Source organism: Neolamprologus multifasciatus, chromosome 7 (assembly GCF_963576455.1).
Source record: "Neolamprologus multifasciatus chromosome 7, fNeoMul1.2, whole genome shotgun sequence".
NCBI lineage: Eukaryota > Metazoa > Chordata > Actinopteri > Cichliformes > Cichlidae > Neolamprologus > Neolamprologus multifasciatus.
Genome location: NC_140445.1, coordinates 30,859,576 through 30,885,201, shown reverse-complemented (window position 1 = coordinate 30,885,201; position 25,626 = coordinate 30,859,576). Strand labels below are relative to the sequence as shown.

Below are 25,626 nucleotides of genomic sequence, written 5' to 3'. Positions count from 1 at the left end.
TATCAGCATCATCAGCTTAGCCCCTGGATGTGATTATGATTATGACATGGCAATATTAAATATTAGTGTGCAAAAGCAGTGCTGCGCTGGAAGAAAACATCCTTCTAGATCTCTAACCATTTGATGAGAAATACTCTTGCTTCCCCTTAATCTCTCATTTTATCATATTTGTTCATCTCTTATTTTGTCCATGCTGTCTTTCCCCAGTTCTCTCTTCTTTCTCACCTGGCTTGGAAAACTCGTCCAAAGGCTCCTTCCCCGATATCTCGGACGTATTGAATATTATTTCGGGGATACTCAAGGGCCAACAGTTTTGAGTTCAGCAGCAGGGGAACACGCTGGTACATGGGGTTAGGGTGGAGTCGATCGAGCAATAGCTCTGATGGAAGGGCGTTCAACATCGGGGTCTCTATTACTCTTCTAATAAAAATAAATAAATATAAGCGTGAGAATTACAAGGATAAAAACAGACACTAGATAAAGACACATATTCCATCTTTATCATCTTTCTTTTACCTCTTCCGATTCCTCAGTTGCTTCTTCCATCTGCGGCAGCCAAGAATGATAATGGCAAGAAATACTGCAGTTGCAAGAGCAGTCAGGATAACGACGATGACAGACATTGAGTAAGCTGGAGATGATGTTGTGGTCATGGGAGGGAAACGAGGGGTCTGGAGAGGGTCTCTAGACTCTGGCTTCACTACTTAAAAGCACAGATATAGGAAAAGTCACTAAACTTGGACAAATGACAAATCTAGAACTTGGTTGTCTAAAATCCAGAAAGTTTTGGCTACAGGGTATAGCTTTTAGTCTACTGTAGGTGAAGTGTTGGTTTCAAGTGTAAGGAAAACAGGAACTGTAAACAGGTGAAGTGGGGAAAAAAGTTCTGAATGCAGAGGGCAGTACCTGATGCTATGCTTGTTTCCCCACACTGTGGAACAGCACAGTACTCCCAGCGTATGTTCGGATTTAAGGTATAACACCAGGGCTTGTCACCGATTCCTCCTGGGTTCCTGCAGTGATTGCCTGAATTCTTCAACTCTGGAATGACATCCACTGACAAATGGTGCTGGTGGGGAACCTGCAGAATAAAGCACAGTAGTAAGGATCAAAAAAAGAGAAACACTTTCTCAGGCCTTTCCCACTAAGAGGAATAAAATAGAAAAAGAAAAACCACCAACATACATACTGCAATAAGGAAGGTTAGGTATATTAATTGGTGAATAAACATGGTTTGCAACCTGTGAGTACAGGGCTGGAGTCTGTGTAATGCATGATCTCTTTTCTGTTCTGCTGCTGACCCTGTATTCTGAGGGGGTAAAGAGGAAATCTACCTTTACTCAGGGATCAGTTCTAGTGAGTTTTCTGTGAAAGAAAGAATTGATTTGGATGGATAGTTTTTAAAACTCTCAAATCAAAAGTGAAGCTAAGATGACCTTCCAAATATTTCTTCCAGGTTCTTTTCTGTGTAGTAAGGTTACAGCTCCATAACCATGGGCTATTGTGAGGGACATTAGGGGTTGCATGACTGTTCCTGGAATCTAGACTGCCAACTTAAATATGGAACATCTGGTGGGCTTGTATGTCATGAGCTTTAATCATGAAAAGAGCAATGGCCAACTCTATCCCAAGAGACATGAAGACATGAACTGAAAATGTTGGGTTCAACACATGTTGCTGTAGCTGAACGTGTGAAGTCAACAGCATGGGGTTGAATCCTAACTGGTGCCAGCAATGCTTAAAACAACAGGTCTTCGCACTAGAATGACAAGTTAGGCCATTTGTCATCGCCTTTCAAGATAATACACTGACATTTGGCAGGAAATGGGATGCAAGCCTCCATTGTCAAAGTGTAACACTTTATACAACCAACCATCCTCCCCAATCTTCTTCCTGCAGGCATTTTGCAACACTATTCTGCAACACTCTAGATCCATAGAGAGAGAAGATTTCTAGCAGAAAAGGGGGATTTGGAGCATAAACAAATGATCTCTGCTGGTAAGTAATCCCCAGCAGTGGATCAAGTTGCATTTCCTGCAAAAAAGAGAACTCGACCCTTTTTAATGTTTAATTAGTGGCCACTGTGTTATTATTTTATGGATAATTCTTACACCGAGTCATATATATACCATGAGAATGACAGTGTTGTATAGTATGCTTAGTTTGTTAGCAATGTTTTCCCCTGCTATAAAGTTGTGAATCATCGTCTGCAGTATTTCTATGACTCAGCACAAAATGGCACCAAAGTTACTCCATTCATGTATCATGTACGTTTACAGTTTACATGTTTGTGCTGAACGGAAATGTGATTTTTATGAGAGACAGAAGTCATTCTAAGCAGAATAGCATATGTTGTGGAGCATTACAGTGTTCTGCTTATTTCCTATAAAATTCATAGAGCTGATTAGGGATCATTTGTATTATGAAAATATTTATGTAAAGCATATGTTCTCTGATGTGTGGAAGATAGAAGACAAAGCATGACTTTCAACTCCCACATCAGTTAGTAATCTCGAGTTGTCATTTTTTCAAATACAAAAAACGAATGCCTAATGGTCTCATGGCACGTTACTGAAAACTGTTAAAAGCTCCTACCTTCACACAGAAAGTTAATACTGTTACAGCCTGTGAACAATATGTTGAACAATATGTTTAACAGAGTAATTTTACTTTAGGTTGTGTGTGGTGTTACTTTCAGCAACAAAAAAGAAAAAAAAAGGATGGCTAGTGAAAGTAGATAGATCACGTAATGCATAAAGAAATGTACTATTTAGCCTACAATGCATTTTGGATCATTATAGTTATTAATATGATATGTTAAAACAATATTTTAAAAGTCTATAGTTGTGAAACCCATTCAGTTATAAAAGGGAGAAATTCATGGCACAGTTATGATTGATGAGTGGCTCACCCAGAATGCAATGTTAACATAGCTCTGTAAACATTTATATTTGTGGTTAAAGCATGCGCAACTTGCTGTAGTCGTCTTCTAAACAAAAGGTGTCGAAAGTCAGGAAAGAAAAATCAGGAAAGTAAACAGGAGACAGAGGAAACAGGCGGTAAAATGGGGGTGGGGCTAAAGGCTAAAGCCCCAATTTTTGGGGCAATGAAAGCTGCTGATTAAAAAAATAATTCACAACATTTTTTTTTTTTTTTAATTTTGAAGGATGGACTTTGGCATATGTACCTCAGTGGTTTGGTCAGCTGCCTACCATTCTCTTACTTTCCAATCTTTAAACAAAGGATGTGTCAGACCATACATACTGTTGTAACCAGACTATATTTTTATTTATTAACTCCTTACTCTGCGTCTTGTACTTCAGTGTGGCTGTCATTTTGTTATGGGACAGCTACTTTGCCCTATAATGTATCACACTTTGGGTGTGACTCTTAGTTTAACACCCTCTGATTTCACTCTGATGTTTATATTTAACATAAATCTTGTCTGATTTTGTATAATAAAATGACAATGAGATGCAAGTAAATTTATGAACTTGTAAAGTACACATCCCCAACCACCTAGGTCTATCTGAAAACATCTACTGAAAAAAAATGGTTGTTGAGTTTAAAATTGTGCAATCACATTAACATTGCCTTGGGAGAATTGTTACAAGAGACATTACCCCAATAATGCTGGTATATGCTGCTTACAAGGAGGAAATGAAAGCTTTGGTGCTGGCCAGGAACTTCAGCGTAATCATCAAAATGATTCCATCATGTTTAACAGCTCACCTTCTGACTTATGTTCAGCCAGAACATTATATCAGAAAGTAACAGTCTTTTCCTGGAAGCAGCATGGACTAAAGCCTAACTTCCTGATGTCACTCTGTGTTCTTTATAGCTTCAATCCTATTGTCCCAGTGCAGACAACACACAGCACTGGTTTGCTAAGCCCTGCTCCCTTTAGTGCTTCTGCACTTACCACTTACCAAGCCCTCTGTTTTCCGGTAACACTTACGAAGTTTATGATGTCAATTCAGACCTGCCTCTCAAATTTATGAGTAATTTGATGAATCTGTGGTCACAATTCAAGATTATGGTATTAAAAAACACACTCGGAAAATCCAGGCTTCTTCATTTGTACAATATCATGTCTAAACAAAAAATTACACTAGTCCAATCTGTTGTAAATGGCTATGTAAAGGAGCTAACATTTCCCCTAATGTCTTGGTAAATGGCCTGCATTTGTATAGCGCTTTACTCAGTCACTAAGGACCTCAAAGCACTTTACACTACATTCAGTTATTCACCCACTGGTGATGGCAAGCTACATTTCAGCCACAGCTGCCCTGGGGTGCACTGACAGAGGCGAGGCTGCCGGACACTGGCGCCACCGGGCCCTCTGACGACCACCAGTAGGCAAACATGGGGTTAGTATCTTGCCCAAGGATATTTGGCATGCAGCCAGGCTGCATCCTGGCTGCATGCCAAATATCCAGCTTTAAACAAAGGAGAGGCAGCCTGGGATCGAACCACCGACCTTCTGATTAGTGGCTGCTCTGCCACCTGAGCTAAAGCCCGCCCATCTTTAATGTCTTAAAGATAAGAATTTAAAAAATCTTCTGGAATGAATCTAGAATTTAAACAAGACTATCTTAGAAAAGGAAAATTAAGGCTGGATAAGCATATATGTGGAATAGACTATTGTTCTTATCATAGTGCCATGCATAAAGCTTAGATGATTAGAACATTCTAATTGAAAGGACGGTGTGCATTGTTATTGTCACTATGCTATAACAGTGCAAAGTGAGCTAATTTCAATTCAAATTAGCAGATAGGATGCAAACTAAAGGGTATTTGTAAAGTCTTACAGTTCAAATAAAAAAATAAAACAGTCAATGCCACCTTTTTACTTTCAGTATTCAACATTCAATTCAACGGGATTGTCTGCATTTTTCCCCCACAAATGATCACCCTTCATAAAGTGCAGGTAATCTTATTATTCCTACATAACTCTCACCAAGCTCAGGCGTGATGCGGCGATTCTGTTTTTGACATACATTGAAATTTACCACGAAAGAAGATGAGCTCATATTGCAAGTTGACACTTGTTTGTTGAATGTTTCATGAAATGAGCTCTTTACCACAATAGGATTCTGGAGAAGGATTTTTTTTATTTTTTTGGTAATGTTTCCAGTGCCTGCCTTTAATTAAAATACATTTCAATTTTGCAGAGAAAGGGTGTTAACATTCTGAAGCTAAAATAACTGCACATTTAGTGGTATAGTGGTACTAGTCTTGACTTTCCCATAAATACATGTAATATACAGTGACTATATTTCTGCACAAACCAGTCCATGCACACAGACACACAAGCATCTCTGGCCAATGTCATCCAGTATCAAGAACAGTAAACATGTCACTGGTTTTAAGAGTGAAGATGGTTGAACTGAATATAATTCTTGTAGAATACAAAACCAAACCTATGTGTTTATGTTTACTTGTTTACATCAGACACGGTTAAATATTCATATGTTTTCTTCATGTGGTCTTATGCACACATAGTTTGGTGTGTTTGCGAAGAAGAAAACAACAACAGTTCAGTAGTAAACATAAGTGTAAGTACTAACATTTGAGAACTGCATTAGAAAGCAAGCTTTTTTGCAGTTAGCAGATAGTAGAGTATATGTGCGTGAGCAAATCCAATATGCTGAAGTGGGAGTGGATGTGTGTGTGCGTGTGTTTCAGTGCTGGAGCATGTGGAACATATGCGTGTGAGAGCTAATTGCTTCCAGAGGCAGGATGTGACATAATGAGTCCCTCCCTCTCTGCTGACCTGGCACACACACACACACACACACACACACACACACAGCACAGGAGAGTAGTAACAGTTCACCCAAACAGACCCCCTCACTGAGCAAAGCCATAAAAACATAAAGGGGCTTTTGGGCTACAGGAAGAGTGTGTGTGTGTGTGTGTGTGTGTGTGTGTGTGTGTGTGTGTGTGTGTGTGTGTGTGTGTGTGTGTGTGTTTAACACATTTGTGTGACTCTGTATTTGCTGGTGTTTGCACATGTAAGCATTTCTGTATGCTTTTCTGCTTCTGAGTAAGGGAAAGGAATGTTTTAATATAAAACTGAACATACATAAAACCTAAAACACAAACACACACAAAATATCAGTGAAGCATCTTTTCTTGGTTAAAATCAGCTGAAAACACTCAAGTGTGTCCTGTTTTTTGATTACATGTGGTTATTTCATACTTTTGCTGCTTTTATACTTTAGTTATAAAATATATAAGTAGTTTTGTAGCTCTAGGAACATTTACACGAATGTACCCAAAGACGACAATACCTGTTGGTTCCATGGTTGACATGGTGTCCCAGACCTGGTTACATTCACACTACCCTGGTAGAAATAACCTTGGTCATTGTAACATGTTCCTGTTGATGTCAAAAAGAACAGTTTACCGTAAGATAACAATGTTAACTGTAGCAATTACTTTTTAAAATAATAGAGTAATTCATTTTCGCATTGGACTTATTATGGCAGCTAGAAACAAATTCATTGAAAAACATTTTGTACTTACTTGTAATTAGATCTTTCTTGATGTCTGAAATGTAGAAAAGATTAAGAAAAATGAATCTAAATATTGAGAAGAAGAGGAACTATGAAGTAGGGCTGCCACAAACGATTATTTTGATAGTCGACTAGTCACCGATTATTTTTGCGATTAGTCGACAGATCATGCAGTTATAAACTATAACTTTAATCTCAGCCAAACCGATTTACTCGGGAACAAATAAAATACTACAAAAAGCCAAACAATAAATTTTTTAAGTTATCTAAGTGACTTATATATATTTAACCTGAGTAGTGAAAGACGGTGGGTTTGAAAACGATTTGCCGGGAGTCCGGTGTTCTCACAAGCCAGGGTTTTAATAGTTTTGCAATTTTCATTAGTTTTTATTTTTATTTAGTTTTGACTTCAGATTTTCAATTTTATATCAGTTTTAATTAGCTTTTACCAATTGTTTGCTCTTAAAAGTTTATTTTGTGACCTAGAAACAGTAATAAAAGCAATATATTAAACGAAGTGGTGGCCGCCATTGTTTCACTCGGTAGAGGCGTGCTATGAATTGTGGGATATGGAGTTTTTCACCAAGCATACACCCTTGAGGTTACCGTAACTATTCAATGGTTCGCGCAACCTTAAAAATTCCAATGGTTCCTGAAAGCAGCGACGCTGTGCACGCCGTTGATACTGTCGTCATTACGGTAATCCAAATACGGGTAGACATGCCGTACCACCCCGACATACCACTAGAGAGAGCCAGCACACCACAAATGAAGTCTGTTTCTATGGGGCCAAAAGTTGAATCTTTCTCATGGGCCTAGAAATGGGCCAAAATTTGCACTAAAATCTAAATATTTAAAAAACTATAAAAGTCACAAACACCAAAAGTCATAGCATACTAGTCCAGACCCAGCCGCACAAAATTATATAACATATGTAAACCTTGTGTCAAAACTGTGCGGCACATAAGCGCGGGAAAATTTTCACTAAAATATTAATATTTAAAAAACTATAAAAGTCATAAACACCAAAAGTCATAGCACACCATTCCAGATCCAGCCACACAAAATGATATAACATATGTGAACCTTGTCTCAAAACTACGGGGTGAGTTACGCTGCAAAATTTTAGGCGGAAAAAGGAAAATAACTAGAAAAATTTGCATTTCCTGCGAAAATGCAGTGTGGATGCTTTAAAGCTGAAGCTGTCTGCAAAAAGTAGCTGAAAAAGCTGAAAAGTTGCAGAAAGCTTAATATTTTAAAATATTTAAAAAGTATAATAGCAGAAAATAGCAAAAATCATAGCAGGAATTAGCAAAAATAGCAGAATAGTTTAAAGTTTGAATGGTGAAAATAGCACAAAAATTGTGGAAGTAGTTAACGGACAAAAAACAGGAGCAACTTGAAGAATAATAATAAAGAACTAGAAAAATTTGCATTTCCTGCGAAAATGCTGTGTGGATGCCTTAACGCTGAAGATGTCTGCTGAAAAAAGGTGAAAAAGTTGCAAAAAGTTGTATGGTGGTGAAGAAACTTAAAATTCTGCTGAATACAGGTGAAGAAGCAGAAAATTTTCTTGAAAAGTGGTGAAAAGCAAAAAATTCTACTGAAAGGGGTAAAGACGGAGAAATTTTCATCTCACTGAGCCAAAGTCATTCTCACAAAGAGGAGGTGGAGAGACTGACAATTATGCTGAAATGAGCAGAAGCGGCTGAGAATTGTGCTGATAAGAGGTGAAAAGGCTGAAAACATTTCAGAAAAGAGGTGAATAAGCAGAATTTGGGCTGAAAAGAGGTTAAAATTCTGCTGAAAAGAGTTCAATCAGCAGAATTTCTGCTGAAAAGAGTTTTTTGCTGAAAACAGCTGAAAAAGCTGGGATTTGTGCTGAAAAGTGGTGAAAAAATTTAAAATTCTTCTGAAAAGAGATGAATCAGCAGAATTTCTGCTGAAAAGGGTTTTTTGCTGAAAACAGCTTAAAAGGCTGGGATTTGTGCTGAAAAGTGGTGAAAAAATTCAAAATTCTGCTGAAAAGAGTTCAGTGAGCAGAATTTCTGCTGAAAAGAGTTCAATGAGATGAATTTCTGCTGAAAAGAGGTGAATGAGCAGAATTCTGCTGACAAGAGGTTTTTGCTGAAAACAGCTGAAAAAGCTAGGATTTTTGCTGAAAAGTGGTGAAAAAATTCAAAATTCTGCTGAAAAGAGTTCAATGAGCAGAATTTCTGCTGAAAAGAGTTCAATGAGCAGAATTTCTGGTGAAAAGAGGTGAATGAGCAGAATTCTGCTGACAAGAGGTTTTTGCTGAAAACAGCTGAAAAAGCTGGGATTTGTGCTGAAAAGTGGTGTAAAAATTTAAAATTCTGCTGAAAAGAGTTCAATCAGCAGAATTTCTGCTGAAAAGAGTTCAATCAGCAGAATTTCTGCTGAAAAGAGTTAAAAACGTTTAATTGTTAACTGAATGAAATTTTGCCATAAGCGGGATTTGAACCCGGGCCTCCCAGTCTGAGAACGGATGCTCATCTCACTGAGCTAAAACACAGGTCAACCCGGCAAGGAAAATCAGTGAGGCCACTGATAATATGGCAGAAAAGGGCAAAAAATATTGCAAAAAAAATTCAATATCTCAAAAAGTATAGAAGTTATGAGCACCAAAAGTCATAGCCGGCATTAGCAGAAAGAGCAGAATTTTTTAAGATTTGAACGGTGCAAATAGCACAAAAACTGAGGGAGTAGTTAAGGTCCAAAAAGTGTACGGAAGCAACTAGAAGAATAATAAAGATTAAAGAGAAACAGGAACTCAATAGTGTGGATGCCCTATGAGGGCATCCACACAATAAAGAGAAACAGGAACTCAATAGTGTGGATGCCTTTGAGGGCATCCACACAATAAAGAATAAAGAGAAACAGGAAAACAATAGTGTGGATGCCTTAAAGCATCCACACAATAATAAGAAGAAGAATAAAGAGAAACAGGAAAACAATAGTGTGGATGCCTTAAAGCATCCACACAATAATAAAGAATAAAGAGAAACAGGAACTCTATAGTGTGAATGCCTACAGCATTCACACAATAAATCCGACGAATAGTAATAAGTGTGCCTCTTGGCATAGGCACACTTAATAATAAATCTGACGAATAGTAATAAGTGTGCCTCTTGGCATAGGCACACTTAATAAATCCGACGAATAGTAATAAGTGTGCCTCTTGGCATAGGCACACTTAATAAATCCGACGAATAGTAATAAGTGTGCCTCTTGGCATAGGCACACTTAATTAAAACTAACTATTTGCAGCCAAAACTGAGCTGGGCTGCGCTATGAATTCTGGGACACAGCTACTTCTTCTTCTTCGGGGTTTAACGGCAGCTGGCATCCTTGTACATGCAGTGCCCATCTTCTGTTTCATTCCATCCATTATTACACTCTTAAATCCTACTACTTATTCCTGCGTCTTTTGTGATCTTACAACGCTTCAAACGACGCGTCGACTATTAAATCAGTCGTCGACGATTTTGATAGTCGATGTAATCGTGACTAGTCGACTAATTGTGGCAGCCCTACTATGAAGTCATTTGAACCAGAAGATCAATACTGATTCACTGAAACACACAAACACAGAGATACACACACCTGCAGCTATATATTTTGGCTCAATTCAGACAAACCCTCTTAATGACCTCATCAGTATCAATGACCTGCAGTGTAGCAGACCATGCTTTATTTGGCCCTTAGCACACACAGCTGTACCCAGCCAACTTTCTTTTACATAATGCTTCATTTACTTTTCATAGCTGGGTTTTTTTTTTGTTTTTTTTAGTTTAATGAAAGCTGAAGTCAATGTTCTTTTTAAAAAACAAAAACAAAAAAATCTTCAATTTAACAGACTTGTGCAAAAAAACACAAGGTCAGTTTGCTCTTAAATACGTTAGTCTTTGCCCAACTTATTTTACAACTAACAAACTAACAAATTTTACAACTAAAGTGGTTCAACAAACTAATTAAACTTCACTTCAGGTTGTCTTACCTGCAAAAGGAACATATGTACAACCATCAGGGTCTGTGTGAAGACTTGGTAAGGTCTGACATTTTGGCAGCAGTGAAACGGGAGCCTGGGACCCGGTGAGAGAGCTGAAGAGTCCAGACTGGACTGAACTGCTGCCTTCTATTATCAGCCACTCCTTATGGCAGTACAGCTCCTTCACTGCCAGGCAGTGTTCTCTGTTTATGAAGAAAAAGTGTATTAGATTCAGTGATTCTTTCTTTTGTTTAATAAATCTGAATGGGTCCAAATCTGTGGAGGGCCAAAAGTGCCAAACTGAAATAAATAAATACTTACTTAAATAAGTAATTAATTATGCATCATTAAATAATGAGAATTTGAAATAAGTAAACAAGCTATTAAATCCATAAATAATTATTTAGATGTGATTAAATGGTTTGTGTTCTGCAACCCATCATTAATTTATTTTCTCATTATTATTTTGAAAGGTCACAGACCAGACTGATTTTGAAAAAAGTGATTGAGGACTGTACAGCAGTATATTAAATTAAATTAAATATTACTGTTAAGCAGCTCTTTCTTAAAAACATCATGTATGTATAACTCTTACTGAAAAAAAGATGCATATCACTTGTTAATGTTAGTTTATTAATTTATTTATTTTTACTCTAGCAGGCTTTTTCAGAACTTTCAAAACAGACAGCTCATGTTCGGAATTTAGTTGATTAAATATACAAATATAGAAAAATTAATCATTTCTGGACCTCGCTTGAGATCAGTCACCAGTCACCATTATGCTAGTCCAGGTGTTTCTGATCCTGGTGAAAATGCTTGAGTCCTCATATTAACTTTTTTATTTTAAATTAAAAATAAGTTGTTCCAACTCATCTGAACATCTTGAAATAAAGATGAGATAATGAATCAGTTCAAAATATACTGAAAATGAGACATTAAAGTTCACTAAAACTATAAAGTTATGAAGCTTAATTTTAATGTTAGCCTAACCAGTTTGCTTTAAAATAATTAAAACACCAATTTAAACCAAAAACAAGACAAGCATTGTTAGACTTTAGAAGTGAATTATACTACCCTTCACTCAGAGGGTCAGTGGAGGTTGAAAACAGCCATAACCAGGCTGTTCTTATCAGGTATCATGAGCTCTGACCGCCCAGTAAGCTCATAGCTAAGGAGGTGAGCTGACTGTCAGGTCACCTGACATCTCTGAAAACATTGGAGCATTTTCAGAGATAGTCTCTATTTTTTCCAAAAACAAATCAAGCTAACTACTTCCTACCTAATATTATCACCATTATCTGGGATCAGTCTGTCATTTTCTATGGTAACCCACCAAATATTAGGGCCTATGGTTGAGCTTCAGTGACAGTTACAGATAAGATACACTGCAACACAGGAACCATAAAATAATTAAATATGTTGTCAATAAAATGAGTTGATATTTTAATCAATTGATGACATATTTACATAATTAAATTTGTATACAATTTGTATATTTGTAATTTGTATTTCATGTATACATGTATTTCCAATTTTAATTAATTAATGAGACATTTAATCAAATATTTATTTATGTTTTTCTTTCAGCACTCCTGGACTTCTATACAACCATATGTTGTGCACAACTTATATCAACCCATTAAGTTTTATTTCTACACTGTGCAAAGACAAAGAGAAAGGGAGACCACGGAGAACAATACTACCTGCAGACAGGTTTTGGTGCAGGTCCTAGCCCTGATGGGTTACAGTCAGGAAAGGAAGCGTGGCAGAGCAATGAGCGTAATGCAGGACTGCACACCCCACTGAGCCCTTCTACCTCTGCCCACCAGCTCTGAAGAAAGTACTCCTGCGTGTCCTCAGGGTTTGAGAAGGACGAGTTAAAGAAAACCAGCAAATCGTCGTGCAATATTGTGCGGCAAACATCTCCACGATATGCACTGCAGTAGCCTGCGATCCCCTTATAAAGTCTGTTTAAAGGAGACACACATACAAATATTTGGCAAATTAAAGGCAAAATCACAACAAAATAGTTCTAATGCTTTTTTTAAAAAAAATTCTATACAGCTCCACTGTAGGCGTGTTATCTAACACATCTCTACCATACTAATTCCTGGGGAGTAAATTATCCTGGGTTTTTTTTTCTTTTCTTTTTTTCTTTTTTCAAATTTCCTACATATCTAAGATACCCCTTCTCTCTTAGCAGAATGTGATGAAAAGGTTTATAACACATGAGATCACTCCCAAATCACCATTTTTCAACATCTACCGTTATGGGGAGTGACGATAACCACGATCCTTTACTAATCATCGAATACCACATCATCAAACAGATTTAAGAGCCTAAACCTAACTAAGAACAGGGACTTGCGAAAGTAACTTTAGTGCCTAATTCATTAATATGTATTTGGGATGGCATGTTATTTCTAATAGAAAAAAATGCCTTGTGTAATTCAGTCATGCAGCATAAACTGGAGTTTGACCATATTCTATACCTTTCTAGTAATATTTCCTTGTGTAATTTGGGTATTTGTTATTTGCATATTTTAATTCAACAAAATGATTGAAAAGAAAACCAGTAAGAGTTGCATACTAAAAGTACAGAGAGTGGTCTGTTTTTACTGTCTTGGCTTATAGCAAGTGTCCACTAAAAAGTAAAAAGAAATCATCTTTCACTTGAAATATCTTCTTTAACATCATCCAGATGTTGATCATGAAACAGGTTGGAGAAAGTTTAAGTGAGATTGCATCCTGTCTGTTCAACTTCCTTGCTGGAGCTCAGTCATACCTACTTTGCATAAACCTGGATGTCTGTGGGACAAAGTCCCTGTATTCCTCTTTCACCCTGTTTGCCTCCTTTTCTTAATGCCTTCTCATCTGTTAGTCCTTGAGCATTGCTATGATCCACATTTATCTCTGTCTGCTCCACACTGCTGTCTTTCTGACAGCATGTACTCTGATAACCTTCACTCCAGCATCACTGCTGCCTGTCTGCATTCTCTTACAGACTCCAGATGTTCCCTCTTGGGGAGGTTGGTGCTTCAGCAGAGTTCAAGCCAAACTATCAAACTCAAAGGTGCCCTGTAAATCTATCAATTCACTCTTTTCTTTCTTTCTTTTTTCTCTTTCTTCCTCACCAGATCTCTGTGCATCTAGTCCAGATGTGGTCACAAGTGGGCAGATCAAAATAAATGCAGCCATTAAACCTGCCTTTCTGTGATCTACAGCCCTCTATCCTTAATGTACTTCATTTTTCATCAAGGACCCTGAGGCCAACATTTTATTTTCCTTATTTTATTTCTATTTTAGTCTCTTTCTTTCTGCTTCCTTCTATGTGCATCTTGTCTCCCTCTTTCTCTCCATCTTCACAGTTACATAGTCCAGATGTGGCAACAGCAGCTGTGTTAAGGTTCAGAACAGTTCAAATTCAACTCACACCATATGGGTGATTGAGAGACCCACTCTCTTCTTGGCATACGGGCATGTTCAGGAAAATGAATAGAAGCAGCAACACAGAGACCTTTATGGTGCTTACTTTAAAAAATTAGTGGCAGGCAATGTACTGTGAAATTATTCTGATTCAACATGGGTCAAATGAGCTGAAACATTTTCTATAATCAATTCAAATGTAATATATACAAAAAGAAGTAACAAAAGAAACAAAGCTTAGGCAACTTCACACAAATCTGGCACAAATCTTTTCTCTTACCTCCACTCTACTGGGAAGTGGCAGTATCCAGAGTACACGGGATGAATAGGAGCAAGTAGCAGAAGAGGGGAAAAGATGAGAGACAGAGTGATGAGAAATGGTTGATAGATGAAAAATAGCAGGATGAGAAAATCAACCATGATGTTACTCTCTGCAAGTCATCACTAACTGTGGAGAGACTGAGGGGCAACCAGGTGGAAGGACAGTGTGTTTTGTTGGGGAACAGGTGTGTGTGCGTGCGTGTGTGTGTGTGTGTGTGTGTGTGTGTGTGTGTGTGTGTGTGTGAAGGAGTGGCTTTGTTTGAGGAGTAGTAACCAAATGGGGGAGGCAACAAACAGCTGAAACCACACAAAGCACAACCAATATAACTGGCAGCTAGCATAACAGACAGTAACAATAAACACCGAGATATAAGCTAAAAAGAAAGCAGACATTTTTTCTCTAATATAGCAGCAGGTTGCAGCAAATTTGAAACATGTAACACCATAGTATAACCTGGAAATCAAAACTTGCCACCTGCAACAGTGACTTTTGCAGTTGCTTTGACAGTGTTGGCTCCAGCATTGTGTCTGTTGGAAGCCAGGCACGTATATAGGGCTGGCTTAGTCACCGTCACCTTAAGAACAGAGAGTATCACCTCTCCCACTAATGTCTCCTCTACTGAGGCTCCGGAGATCTGGAGGGAAATGACATTGAGACAAAGAGATAAAAGTTGTAAAAATCAGTCATGCAATGAGCAATTTGCATATAACAGTGCAGAGATGCATGACGACTTTCTGTGAGAGCATCCTAAGCTTAAATGACAAAGCTGGAAAAAATAACTGCACTTCCTGGAATGGCCACTTGAGGCTGAATTGAGTCCTCTGCTGAATTAAACATAAATATCAGGTTTTGTTTTCTCTGCCTAGCTTTCCTGTTCATAACTGCTGCATGGGAGGTGAATTTTAGCAATGATTTGTATAATACAGGGTGCTGCATGACAGTTTATTTATATATAATATTACATATTTTATTGAATATTTATATAAAATATTGATAAATACTGAATCTATTATAACTTTTTTGAAAATTCAAATTATGACTCTTATATATCTCAAATTAGATCTAGACTTTATATAAAACTACTAATAATAACAGTAATAACAGATTACTACACGATTTTTTTTCTTATTGACACTTTGGTCATTTGATATTTGATAGTGGTCTGAGTAAAACTGGTTAGTTAAAAGAAATAATTGTGTGTAAACTCCTCATACGCTGATCATTGTAGCCTTTGTGTTAAGCTCATAAAATGAAATGCATTCAGTACGTGTCTGGCACTGATATAACCACTTGTATTATTTTAGCAGATTTGAAATTCCCAAAGTATTCACACATTGTAAATCTAGCCAGATAAAATGTATCTGTTGTTTTAGACGATTCATGTATGTACTTATATATTTATAAATGATATGTGAGGACCTCTAAAGTGTGAGCATGTGCATGTGTGTGAGAGGTGCTATTAAGCGGCTATGTCTATATTTGAAACTGCGTCTGACACCGCCTGCTTTTAGGACAAGCTCCATCCATCCATCCACTGAAATTAATGACCATACCAAGCTGCCAGAAAAACAACTCTCACAGTCATTTTAATCAGCACATGCCCACACATAGTATTTACAGGCATTAAGAGCATGTAATCACTTTGTAGCTAGCACCCAAGACTATTAAATACCCAGACATTATGTGGTGTATGTAGACCACAACAGCATGCATAAGAAATGTCTGCTGCCTGATGAAAAAAAAGCCCTGTTTTAAAGGTGGTCACATACATGTTCAAATTTGCATTGTTCCAATTTGAATTTCATGCATTTTTAAGGTTCCAACCCCTTAAAAACATTAAAAAACAACCCCATCTTTCAATACCCCTCTCACACTAAAAAAAAAACCCAATTAACACTAATAACAGAGTGTATTATAAGCTAAATGCAAGATCATCTCTTCAATCCTCTGTCACCATGATGATAATTCCTTTGCTGTGATCGCAAAGCCATTAAATAATGTGTGTGTGTGTGTGTGTGTGTGTGTGTGTGTGTGTGTGTGTGTGTGTGTGTGTGTGTGTGTGTGTGTGTGCATGAAAGAGACAGATAAAGACAGCAAAGGTTAAATGTGTAATTTTACATATATATGCATACAATCTCAGGTAAGGTCTTGGTTTGTATATTTGCTAATGCTCACTCTGCTTCATGACTAATTATTTTGATGCTACATGTACAAGGATTGCACAAATAAATGTATCCCTGTATGAGTAGGTCTCAGGCAAAGCTCAAAGAAAAGGTGGAAGCTACTATAGTATATGTTCAAAAATTGTAAGTTAAATGTTTATTTTTTACTTTGCACAGTCTCTAACTGATTTCATTTCTGATAAAGAAAAAAAAACAACCCCAAAACAAGGAGGAAGCCTTATGTTCACTCAAACTGTAAAATGGACAGTTGTTTTTATAACCATAGAATATTGCTTATGACAGCCAAGACAAAAATATTCAGACCTGCGGGTACCCTTAGGTACCCACATTTAGTGTTGATCTTTAAAGTATAGCTTGTGTTCAGTTTCTTACTAAATCATTAGTTGTTTTATGTACAGGAGTAGCAGAAGTAGCTGCTTAATATAGCAGTACCATGTCTTTTTAGCTTTCCAGTGTAAGGGGTTTTTGTGTTTGGTTTTGGGTTTGTTTTTTTTTTTGCTAGTGTAGCGATAATAAGGCCCAGCTGCAAACTTTAAACTCCTTTTACTTTTGTGTCATTTACTCAGTCATCAGCAGATGGACATATATCAATAAAACCACTCCTATTTTGCAGAGCTACACACAAGCAAGCTTGTCTAAAGAGAGAAAAAAAAATGTATCCAATTATAGTATCCAAGTGGCAAGCCCACTTGGATACTATAATTCTTACTGGAGAACTGAAACCAAGGAACGGACTTGTTTCCAAGAGTGCCTTGTAAGCATTTGCATTTACCCAGTGAACTGTCATCTCTTTAGCTATAGTCAAAAAAGTGGGTAATGATAATGTGTTGGATTTAGACAATAACTATTTGTGTAGTTCTATATCTATGCCTACAGCAGAGAATAAACTATTAATTTGCTTTTGATATGGGGTTATAATGAATACAAATTGCAATCATAACATCACTCTCTCTTACATGACAGCTTGGACATTTAATCAATTATTGTTGCCGCTTTCCCATTATGTACGGCTATGCAGCTGACAATGTGTCACTATTTTAGCTACGTGCTAGAATTTCTCTTATGTTGGCAGTGTGTGACTGACATTTGAGCCAAATTCAACCACTGTTGCAACCACTGTGGGGAGACAAGCATATTCCTGGTAGGATCACACAGAGGCCAAGGAATGGATATGTATAGCTGGCTGGATATTTTTGATTAAATTAGATTTTTTTTGTTAAAAAATCAGTATATATTATAAAAATATCAGCATCAGCAGCTGTACAGGTACCCACAAACACACACACACAAGTTGAGTACTCACAGTATTCCCGTTTTCCAGCCAGGTAATGGTTGGGACTGGATTTCCAGTGGCATTACATTCTAGGGAAATCTGGCTGCCATACGCCACCCTTTTGTCCTTTGGAACCCGCAAGATTCGTGCTGGAGCTGAGGGCACACACAAACAACAATAGCGTAGACAAAAAACACACATGGTCCCACCGCAAGCTACAGCTTACATTAAAATACATACCTTGTACTTCTATGGTGACAGGCTTTGAAAAGGCCAAACCAAAGCTATTCCTGGCCACACAGCGGTACTGTCCTGCATCCTCTTTCTGTATGTTATGAATTTTCAATGCCCCATAGTCGAGAATAGTAACACGGTCATTGACCTGGAAGAGTTATTGTTTGTTTTAAAAATAAAATTGATATATTAGCATTATTTATTACCAACTATTTGTCAACACAGGCTATGAGACACAAGAAAGCAAACTGAAAAACACATAATGGATAACTTTCCTTTTTAAGTAATGTCTTGCAGTTTTGAAAACCTGAAAACTATCCAGGTATTTTCAGTTCTGGTCAAATAGTGAAAAAATGAATTACTCATGAGTATACGGTACTCTCAGATAGTTATTATTAACTCCATAAGTCAGTGAACTACATGTATTTTACCTAGAAAACTTGCAGCAACTGTACCTGGATAAGCTCATCATCTTTGAGCCACGTGACATCTGGTTTAGGGTTGCCAAGGGTAACACAGGGCAACACTGCTTTGGATTCTACCAGTAGTGTTAGATTGGTGGGATGCCTTTTGATCTGTGGCTCTGATGACGAGACCAACAAGACATAGAACAGTGGCCTGGAATGTGTTTCTTTTAATGATGCCTTGGTATTAGGTTATTTTTTTCAAAAATGTGAAATAATGATCAGATTTGCTCAAACTCCAGTCATACATCCTCGGAAAAAAGTAAACATACTCATCTTTAGCTGAAGCGCTCCACAGCTCTTGGCAGGTTCTCCAATGCCATTACTGGCAAGGCAACAATACTCCCCATTGTCTGACTCTCTTACATGTGGGATGATTAACATCTGACCCTTTTCCTTGGTAAGGTACCGTGTGTCATAGTACCTAATGGGACAAAAAGGACAGTGCAAAGCAAAGAAGTGATCACTGGATATATGTTCTATATGTAATACTCCTGGGTTAGACTACAGCCCCAACCCAACCCTAAATTGGATCAAAATTAAATAAATAAAAAACAGGTGGATATATAAATATAGATAGAAACTTATATTTAAGATTAATCAGTGCAAGCACCCTGTCAAGAATAATATGCATTGCAGTTCATTAGTGAAAAATAAGCTGTAAGATTAAATATATATGCACACACACACACACACACACACACACACACACACACACACACACACACAGGCATTGTGTGTATATATATATATATATATATATATATATATATATATATATATCAACTATCATAGCAAATTTCTTAATTAAACTACAACAGTGAACTTAAATAAAGCTGTAAACTTACATAATTTGGTGATTATTTTTGGTCCAGGTGATCTCAGCAGGGGGGTGTGACTCCACCTCACAGATGAAGGTGGCATTGTGATCCAGTAGAACGTCCACTGTCTCTAATAATGTGATGATACGAGGTGCTACAAAAAAAAGATCCAAAGGAAAAAAATCAAGATTTTTCTTTATATATGTAAGTTATTTATTGTTGTAGTTGTCGAACTTTGTATTTGAGCTAATATATAAACATAATACGCTGATTTATGTTTTATGCTACATAATACACTGTTAAATGTTTATTGGTTATATGTTATTACCCTTAAAGCCTGAATGAAGAACTGTGAGGATAGTACATTGTATTTGCTGTGATTTTGGGTGCAGGAGCTACAAAACTTGAATTAATTACTTTTTCATTTATAGGTGACTGCAATTTTAGAATTATATTGGCAGTTATTAGTTAATCATTAGATACCGTATAAGTAAACTATGTCTAGAAATCTAAAATACTATTACAAAAGCTTTCATATTTTATAAGGAGCCCTGTTGTTAGACAAAAATAGATATTGGACATTTCACAGTCTGTACATTTTTCTTTTCTTTTTTACATTTATTTCAGCATGCAATATAATGATCCGAGCACATTATAATAAGTGATAAGGAGGTCTCAACAGCTGCATCTTTTTAGCTAAATTATTTGACATTCTTGGCATTCCTCTGTTGGACTGAGTCATCTGTTTTAGTCAGTGAGGATCCAGCTAACACTGCTGACTAATGAGACAGGGTCAGAGGTTTTGTGCTTTGTCACAGTTTTGACTTGAGTAAGCAGAAGAATTTGACCTTGAGATAATGAAAGAAAAAGAAGAAGCATGTTTATTGTCAGAATTACATCTGGAACATTTAGGATTTGGTTAGTTTTGGAGGATAGCACAAAAGGAGAGACCAGTATAGAAACTGAACTTTATCTAGTGTTTAGAGGGTTGCTGTTAGTCGGGTGAGGTTAAAGCAAAGAAAACAGAGAAATTTAACATTCAAGGAAAGCCCCACAGCACCCAATGTTCTCCACTATCTGATTTCAGCACATGGTCTTTGTTAAAACTAGGGTGAATAAGTCACCAATTGTGTGTACAAACACTATGCAAAATATTACACATCTCTTGTGATGTAAATCCATCCAGACTAAAGATATGATCAATATTTATTTGGCTACTACGTCTTAATAACGGACAGGGAGTTGCAGGAATTTTGAGCTTGTATTTTCAACATTGTTTTGTTGCTGTAGGTTATTATATTGAGAAGTAGAGAATTGGTAGTGGGTTTAAAAGAAAGATACAAAAAGCTCACTTTTAAAAGACAAAGAGAAGTAAGGAGATGGAAACACAGGATTCAGATCAGAGAGTTAGGGTTGCTTTAAACTTTGCACGAACTAAGAAGAGAAAGAGGCAAAATATAAACCAGCGGAGGGATGAAAGGAGAGAGCAGAGGAAGGGTGAGAGCATGGAAAGAGAAGAAGAAGAAGAAGAAAGAAGAAGCAGTGATAGGATTAGGGCTTACAGGACATTGTGCTTGTTTTGTCTTTGGTGAAACCAAGATTTCACAATAACATAGCTGGGAGAAGCAGCCACATCCCCACCCTCAATTCAAGGTCACTGCTGCTGTGACTTCCAACTGATTGATGAAAACAAAACCTATTATAAAGCATACTCATGTACTGAAAAAGAAAAGTGATATATTTGTAGCTAAAGTCAAAGTAAGATGGAGGTCTATGAACTCAGTATCAATGAACTATTCTATGTATTGTCTTGTCAATTTGTGTGGACATTCATTGTCCCAAGAGAACAAATCCTAATTAATTCTGTGGTGAAATAACTTTCCATCTCATTAAAGGCAATTAACCACATGTTGAACTGCTGTTACCCTTGTTGTGGATTAAGGACTAGGCTGAATATCAGGAAACACTTCCTCTTAAGAACTTTAATTTATTTATTTTTTTCAAGTATTATGTTGTATTAAAGTTGCAGCGGATTTGGAGAAGTTTTGCAGACTGTTTGTTTCTGTCTGCAATGTCTTTCCATTGCCAATATTATGTCTGAACAGATGGGTAACATCTGAAGACTGAAGCCAAATGACTCACCACTTAAAGCAAACGAGAACCTCTGCGGATCTGACCCCGGCAGAGGATTTTGTTTTTCCAAAATCTCTGAATGTTTTTTGGACACCAGAAATGACTCAAGGCTGTCAAGGCCTTTAGAGAAGGCCACTTACAGTGATCCCTTCTGGCCTTTGCTATAGGCATTACACAAACCTATACAAACTAACAGCAAGTTCCTTTATTATTTTTAGTGTTGCTGTGTTAATGCTGATCTTGATTGGCTGAAGAAGTAGCAACCAGCGTGTTTATGCTAGTGTGCAGCACTTTAGAAATGTGTGTGTAATTCAAGAAACGTCCTGGTAAAATGTATCTTTTCCTAATCTTTATCCCATAAAATGTGCTTTTTTCATACAGCCTGTAACTCATAACCTTTGGTTCCTTTGGAGTTTGCCTTGAATAAAAGTTTATCCCCCGGGTTTTTTCCATGCTCAGAGACAAATTGTAAATACCATCCTCTTTCTCTCACACGCACGCACGCACACACACACTCACACACACACACACACACACACACACACACACACACACACACACACACACACACACACAACCAGGCATACTTCAATGCTGTTGTGCAGACCAGATAGAAGCTTTTGACTTTTACTTTGGACAAATGAGAACAAAACAAAAAATTAGCATTGTTCTCATGGTGTATCTGGTGCTCAGATGTCTGCAAAGGATTCTTCCATTGTTTTTACTAGTTCAGTTACACAGGCATGTTGAGCAACGTTAAAAAGCGTCTTTAACTAATCAGGCTGCTTTTGAATCCATAAGTGATCTTGATTCTGAGAATACTGTCTTACAGCACAGTTAATTACTTAACAATTATACATTGAGTCTGAAGGTGTACATATTGAAAGTCTAATTTTGTTAACTTGACAGATACAGATTGAAACCATAATCCAATGTGTAGATTTCTGCTACTAAAAAAGCCTGGACTGGCTACCTGTACAACCACCAACTATCAAGTATACTTTCCAACTGTCAGTAATAGACACAACATATAAACTCCACGTAGAAAGGCCCCAGCTGACCAGGAGACTCAAACCAGTTACCTTCTACTGTGAGGCAATGCTGCAATGTGTCACCACAGTTGGTTCGCAGTCATTTCAAATTAAACCAAACGCGGGAAAATAAAGACAGATCACCCGTAGCATGACACGGGAATATGAAAGTCAATATTTCTGTGCCAGCCATATTGGCTTTGGTCAATTAATCAGTGCCTGAAAAAACACAAAATAAAACAACCAATAGTAATAAGATAATAACACTTTTATAGCACTTGTCTGTCCAGAGTTGCTAAATATTCATTTAAATATTCATCACAGTTTGTTATACTGTGGTCAAGCCAAACTCTGTCACTTGATCTTAAAAAGTGCACCCATGATCATTTAATTTTCACAGATGTTTAAACTCAAATATTGTACACTATTGTGCAAAAGTCTTGAGTCACCCTTCATTTCTTTATATTTAGCTTTATATTTAGGAAATAGGTTCAGTGATCTATTGAAATCCCAGAAATACAGGTTATAAGAGAAAATAGAAGCCAGTGTCCAAAGAGAAAATTTGAAAGACCTTTAGAAAGCTTGGAGAACTTGTTTTAGACTGCTTTAAAACGTACAAGAAAGTCTGGGTCCTTGGAAGCAAAAGAAAAAAATGAGGGGTGACTCAAGACTTATTGTAAATCCAGTGGAATAGTTTAAGATGGTAATGTGTGGTAGATATTGTTTAAATCAAATCTTCAAGAAATACTTTTATTTTCTTATTTGACAGTAGTTGATCTGCAAAGACGTGGAAGAAGCTATGCACATCAATTCAACCTTATGATCAATGACTTCCACAGGAAAAAACTACAGTCAAACCTAACCCTACACAATGTCAGTCCACCGTGTAGCTTGACTGTTACAATAGCCTCCCAGGCAAAGAGAAACCACATCTGCACCACCTGTTTCTATGAGACGATTTGTACCATGTATAGCTTTATGTGTGTAGTCATTAAATAATTTCCAATGTGTAGTAGTGTATTATCGATGACTTCATCTCCATCTTGCATCTCATGACCCTGAAGCTGACCTTATTGGTTCAACAACAAGCTCAGGTTTGCTGTTTCCTCCCAATGTGGCTCAGCAAGAGGTGTACCACTCAGGCTGAGATGTGGTGAAGAAGAAGCAGGAATAGCTAGTTCCCCACCACCTCTACCATATGCTTCAGAGAGGATATCCCAAAGTGTAGGAAGGATGTAGATTTAATCACATTTACACTATGTTGACCTATAAACACCTTCTCCTTTTCCCTGCAGGATGTGCAGTGGGAAACAGGTGATTACATGTGCCAGGAAAAACTCAGACTGCTTTCTCTTTGTCTTCTGCACATTATATTCACTTACACATGTGCACTCATCCAAAGGCACGGTCTTAAAAGGTTTATCCTTGACCTTTTTTTTTTCGTTTTGTTCATCTGTTTACATTTTGTGACATTTATTAGGATTGCTGTTGTAACTTGGCAAGCACATTGCAGCTTTCATGCATAATTAATTCAAACTTCATGTTCTTCTAATTATTCACCACGTCAGTGTAATAAGACACTTTAGAAAACTTTAAAAAGACATGCTTGAAGGACCTCTGGTGTAGGAGTCTCACTTACCTGTCTGCATGTTGTAACATGAAGGGATCAAAATCAGCAGAAAGACCAAAATGTGTTCCACAGTCGTCATCCTTGCTCTAGAATTATTGTTCAGACCATTATCTAGCAGATACATAATGAGACTATGGTGAGATTCCCCCAGTACGTATAGAGATGTTCTTGTTGTGTTTCTCTCCTATATGCATCTGCGTGTGTCTTAGCCAGGGACAGCCATGAGCTCTGCGCTCAGCAAGAACCAGCTCAATCACTCTGCGTATGTATCTGTGTGTGCGCGTGTGTGTCTTTTAACTTTGTAACTGACGGCGGCAGCTGCTTGCTGTCCTCATGTACAGTCACTCAGGTTGTGTAGTTCTGCTCTAAGCTCCACAGGCTCCAGTGCTGGTCTGTTAACTACATTTAAAGTAATCAACAAACAGTGTTTATTTATGATGTTCATATAAGACACTAGGTACAAGTTTTGGTCAGTATGGGCATACATAAAGACACAGAAATTATGAAACTTCTACATTTTTTATATGCAGTGCAAATTACTTTACATTGGCATACTATCCTTTTTCTCATGCACCAATGGCTCCATGTAAATCTGGTCAGAGGTGTGATCCTTAAATACACACGTAAAATAGCCAAAAAGCCACTAAAGAGAAAGCTCATGTCAACGATCAAAAGAAAAATAAGGTATATTTTATCTGCAGATATATCCTCTTTTAATTTTAATACCAAGTCATTAATATTAATATATAAAGAAATTTACAAATATGTATTTTTAAAAATATATAGACAGGCTTATTTTAGCACATTACTTAACATGTATTTACTGTTATATATTGACACACACACACAATCCAGAAGGAAGCCTTTGTGCCCACCTGTTGCCTGCCAGCCTGTACGTCCTGTTTTATTTTGGGAAAGGAATGGCATTTCAGTTCATTTGCTCCTTATCCATTCTGCTTCAGATACACCCTACTATTGTACTCCATCAGCACACACAGTTAGCTTCAGTCTGTCATCTGTGTAGATTTAACTGTTGACTTAACAGATGTCACAAGGAGGTTTGTTTCAAAAAATTAATAAATAAAGCGGATTAAATTAAACGTAAAATACAAAGGATTGCTTGTTTGTGACCTTCTTGTTTTGTTTTGTTTTATCATTCTGTTCTTATGGGCTTTTTGGCTAATTAGCAAAAGCCTAGAATGTGAGAATTCCTTAACTTACAGTCCATGTAAACGTTGCGTCTGATGAAATAATTCACATCTGTTGATTGTCTAGCTCCATTCACCCTTTGCTGTTTCAAAGAGTACATTAGCCTATTATATAGTAAACAGTATACAGTAAATGTTATATAAAAGAACAGGATTTTATTAGTTTACACTGATGCTTGACAGAACTGGGCTGTATGTAGTGTCATGAGTCCAGTTTTTTTTTTTTTTTAAATCAGCTTTATTGTTTCATGAAAGTGTTACAACACCAAAGTAACCCAAACACATCAAAGAGATCAGGTTTTAACCTGGTATCAAACCAGGATAAAACTGAAAAAGATCCCACTGATACTGATAGGCCTGGAATCTCTGAC

General features: G+C 37.2%; 1 protein-coding gene across 2 annotated transcripts in view; it reads right to left on the bottom strand.

Annotated features, from left to right (window-relative positions):
• The window catches only part of musk (muscle, skeletal, receptor tyrosine kinase), a 33,954-nt gene extending 9,255 nt beyond the window's left edge, over positions 1–24,699 (bottom strand). The window contains exons 1-14 of one of the 2 annotated variants that reach the window (XM_085164757.1): positions 24,057–24,699; positions 19,281–19,407; positions 18,705–18,856; positions 18,424–18,551; positions 17,975–18,116; positions 17,765–17,889; positions 14,746–14,912; positions 12,234–12,497; positions 10,540–10,733; positions 6,532–6,555; positions 6,297–6,385; positions 907–1,081; positions 517–703; positions 226–420 (exon numbers count right to left, since the gene is read on the bottom strand). In XM_085164757.1, coding sequence (XP_085020883.1) covers positions 226–420; positions 517–703; positions 907–1,081; positions 6,297–6,385; positions 6,532–6,555; positions 10,540–10,733; positions 12,234–12,497; positions 14,746–14,912; positions 17,765–17,889; positions 17,975–18,116; positions 18,424–18,551; positions 18,705–18,856; positions 19,281–19,407; positions 24,057–24,171 — 2,084 coding nt within the window. In that variant the 5' untranslated portion in view covers positions 24,172–24,699. The other variant, XM_085164758.1, reaches the window with a different exon arrangement.
• Positions 24,700–25,626: the final 927 nt, after the last annotated feature.